Here is a 4,174-nt window from a genome sequence, read left to right on the forward strand (position 1 = left end):
CACTAGCTGCGCTGCTTTATGGAAATTCCTTGTCCTCCAGTCTAATCAAAGTTCTTTAAAGGTACTATGAGATGGAAGCACACCTGCCAGATGACAACACTTTCTCCAAATAGTGACGAAGTAATTGAAATCCGAGAATATATGATCACGGATTTTAAAGAGTCCTGGCACGTCACATATCCGCCCATATGCTTTTCCAGCTTCCTCCCAATGCTATCTCTGGAGGAGCTCAAACGGAGACCAAATACCGATGCTCATAGTACCTTTAAACGTCATACCAAGCCTCTTTATGTCTCCCCCACACCCATCTCACACTCTCTTATTTACATGCAGCCTCTACACCTTCACTGAGAGGCCACAAACTGGGTTCAAGCTCCATAAGTAATTGGTTGAAAAAGAGCACCTCCACCTTGACTCCTGTCTTCCACCTTTAGCATAAAAGAAAAAAAAAAAAGAGAGATAGGGTTGGAACAGATGAACAACATATTCCTACCCTTCCTAGCTTTCCATTTCCCTATAATTCACCGAGCCCTTTCACTTTCCCCATAGCGAGAGAAGAGATGGAGGGCGTGATAGAGTTCTTAATGAAATTTGTCCAACCACTCCACCTCCTGTATGACTCCGGCCAGGGCGTGATCGAGATCTTAAAGAAGTTTCTCCCACTACTCCGCCTCCTGTATGGCTTCGGTCAGGGTGTGATAGAGAATATCTTAAAGAAGTTTGTCCCAGTACTACTCCACCTCCTGTATGGCTTCGGCCAGGGCGTGATAGAGTTGTTAAAGAAGTTTGCCCCAGTACTATTGCACCTCCTGTATGGCTTCGGCCGGGGCGTGATAGAGTTCTTAGAGAAGTTTGTCCCAGTACTACTACACCTCCTGTATGACTTCTGCGGGTTCTTGGCCGAGACTCTGAACCGTCGGACCATCATCCTCTTTATCGCCCTCGCCCTTCTCTTCCTCTGCTGCGGCGGCCGCGGTGGCGGCGGAGGCGGTAGGGCCGCCGGGAAGATGATGAAGGCCCCCGGGAGTGGTGGCCGCCGCATGCCACGAGCCTCCTTCGAGAGCAATCCCCGGGGTTACTTCCAAAACCTCCGTGCCGGCAAGTAGTAACTAGTATCCTAGTCATGTAAGGTGTCTATTTTGTTGGTATCGGTGGTTGTTTAACTTTTGATGCTAAACGTTTCCGCGTTGTTGTTGTTGTTATTGTTGAGGAATGTTATTGGGCTTTCCATTGTCAGATATAACAATTTTTTTTTTTTTTTTTAATGAGAAGATCATTCAAATCCTTCAAGGATATATACATCCAAAATAATTAGAAAATAAAATATTCCTAAACAAATTGGGGACATCTCACGTATCGATCCAAAAAAAGTGATCCCGAGTGTTCCACAAGAATAGTTATCTAGTCAGCCATCGTATTCGTCTTCCAAAATAATATGTCTTTATATTTCATCATTTCAACTCTTTTTTTGTCCACCTTTTCCTTTTTTTGCTCAAACAAAAATATTTTTTCCCCTGAGGTAGATTTCGGTTCGTTTGGTGGGACACAAACAAGGTTTGGATTAGGTAAGAGCACTTTTGTGGAGCAATTATTGACTGATATAATGGTCGTGACAGCTAGTATGTGTCTGGATTGGAATTATGAATAGCCACTGTCATGGCGATTATTATAACTGTAAGTCTCCCTCCCGTAATTGGTTAAAAAAAAAAGAGTTCCTCAACCATTTTTTATTTTTTAAAAAGCTACTTCTAAAGATCATGATACAGATATGTTGGTAGATGAAAAAAAGCTCTCAGTATTTCAAGTAATTTTTGAGAAGGGAATCCATCACTAAACAGTCGCCACCCTGGGCTCATTAGCTTCTCTCACACGACTTCACATGATATCTCATCTCGCTTTACTAATTGCTGATGAAATCTATCATTCCATGTTTCATATATTTTAATTTTTATTTAATTTTTTCAGACTTGTCCTCCTCAACATCCCCCAACCCCTCCGGAAAAAGGAGAATTTTATTTGAAAAGAAAAAGGAAAGGGACAAAAAAAAAAAAAAAAAAGGAAAAAAGGTAACTCCTAAACCTTTTTTGATGCAAAACTCCTAAACCTTTAAAAACGGCTTTCCTCGCGACTGAGAGGCACATGTTGGTGACGTGCGTCTTTTTAAGCCTTTTGTTTTGCGGAAAAAAAAGAGAGAGAGAGTAAAAATTAATGATTTAGCACGATGCAGTAATGCTTCTTCTGCAAGCAAAGAATCCTATAACAGCTTTACCCAAGAAAGTACAAAAAAAACCAAAATCAGAGCAGCTTCTTGGATCCCGGGTGGATTGTAATTGGAAAAGCAAAAAAAAAGTTATGATGGGATAAATTGCTAATAATAATGAACATAATGATTTAATATTAGAATTCTATTGGATCTAAGAGTACGATCCGCTCTACCGAGAATCTAAATCATCCGTCAAACTTCTAAAGATCATATTTTGATCATACGAAATTCAATTTCAATCATTTTTTTTTAAAAATTCATATAATTTTTGAGATCTACATTGTTGCTATCAAAATCCAATCTAAACAAGATCATCAGGAGAGTACTATTGGATCCATGATTTTGAAAAATAATTTGTCTTGGAATCATAGATCTGTATATAAAAAGAATAAAAAATGGTTTATCGGATTGACTCCAATGAAACTTTCCGATGCCTAAATCAGATCGAACTTTGAAAGAACAGTAATAAAAAAAATATAATAAAAAATTATAATATATAATATTATCTTATTCTGATCGACTCATTTTAGTCCTCTCGGATTATCCTTAAAATCAATCTTTAAGAGCTTTGTCTTTGGAAGCTCAGCTTATTGGAGCTCGGCCTTCTCAACCTTCTTATGAGCTTAACCCTCTCAGCCTTTTGAGGTTAATTTTTGATAGATTCGATTTTCTCAGCCTTCTCAATTTTCTTCATCTTTTGAGATCATATTTTTTTATGGGCTCGACTTTTTTGGCCTTCTAATGAGGTTGACTTTCTCAGCCTTCTTAGATTTCTGATGACCTATGGACCTACACGAAGAAAAGAAAAGAGTATGATGGATAAGAGCTTATGAGCCTCTCATCATGAGAGTTTTGAGTTGTGGGAGTCTCTCCTTCTCAGAGTTTGTCCTTTTTGGATCCCTTGGTCCTATTTATATAGGTATGAAGTAAGAATATATTATAATTAAAGATGGAAATCAAGGGATGAGATGTAACTTCCTCCTTATGAGTCATCACCTTATTTCTTTATTTAAATTTAAATCTACGATAATCTTCTTCCATTTTTGCATTCATCTTAATTATAAAGATGTAATTTCTTGGAATTCAAATCTTTACAGAATTGTTGGCCACTTGTCAATCAGTAATAGGGAGACTGATTTATATGCCATATTATATACCATGACACCATGCCCTTTAAAGGGAGGCACCCCTAAAGATTGGACCTAAATTCCTTCTTTTGAGATCCAAAATAAGCTTGTTAAACTAAAAATCTTTATTTCCAATGTGATTTTAATCGAATATAGTTCTCAATCTAAGAAGAATCTAGTGAAACGATAGAAGACAGAGTCGATGTAGAAGTTGAGATCTATTTTCTGAAGAAGTTTGACTTTTTCTAAATTATTTCTATTAAACACATCTGGTTTGGATAAAAAGATTCTACTAAGGTTAGAAAAAAGAATTCAACCCAATTGTATGAGGATGAAATTTCTTGTAGATGCCAGAAAAAAGAACCCAACCAAAGTTATATAAAGGCGGATCTTATTATTACAAATAGAGACTATGTATCTCATTTTTTATTAACTAAATAAAGAAAAAAAGGACTTGAGCTCTATTTTTACAATACTGCCATCTTTTTTAGTTTTCTTTTAAGAAATTTAAATTAAGCATGTTGAAATAAATCTTCATTCTCCTTGAATAGATCATATTATTTATTACTAAAATTCAAATACGTAAATAATATCCGACTAAGCTTGGTTGATGACCACACCAATACTTGTTAGGGCAACCAATAGGGATGAAAGTGAATCAGATAATATCCGTCCGAATTTATTTTTATATCTGAATCTATTTGAAAATATGGACAGAAATTTTAGTATCCAACTAATATCCATATCCGAATCTATATTCATTAAAAAGAAATGGATATAAATA

The 4,174-nt window shown here is 36.5% G+C and overlaps 1 protein-coding gene across 1 annotated transcript; it reads left to right on the forward strand.

Moving 5' to 3' along the window:
• The first annotated feature begins 341 nt into the window (after positions 1-341).
• LOC105056065 (uncharacterized) lies at positions 342-1,241 on the forward strand. The gene has a single exon (XM_010938129.4). The coding sequence runs from the start codon at positions 561-563 to the stop codon at positions 1,104-1,106; it is 546 nt and encodes a 181-aa protein (XP_010936431.1). The 5' UTR covers positions 342-560; the 3' UTR covers positions 1,107-1,241.
• The last annotated feature ends 2,933 nt before the right edge of the window (positions 1,242-4,174 follow it).

This window comes from Elaeis guineensis, chromosome 13, assembly GCF_000442705.2.
Source record: "Elaeis guineensis isolate ETL-2024a chromosome 13, EG11, whole genome shotgun sequence".
Taxonomy (NCBI): domain Eukaryota; kingdom Viridiplantae; phylum Streptophyta; class Magnoliopsida; order Arecales; family Arecaceae; genus Elaeis; species Elaeis guineensis.

What these genes read in the sequence shown, in the direction of transcription:
- LOC105056065 (XM_010938129.4), top strand. Translation starts at nt 561, where the DNA reads ATGGAGGGCGTGATAGAGTTCTTAATGAAATTTGTCCAACCACTCCAC.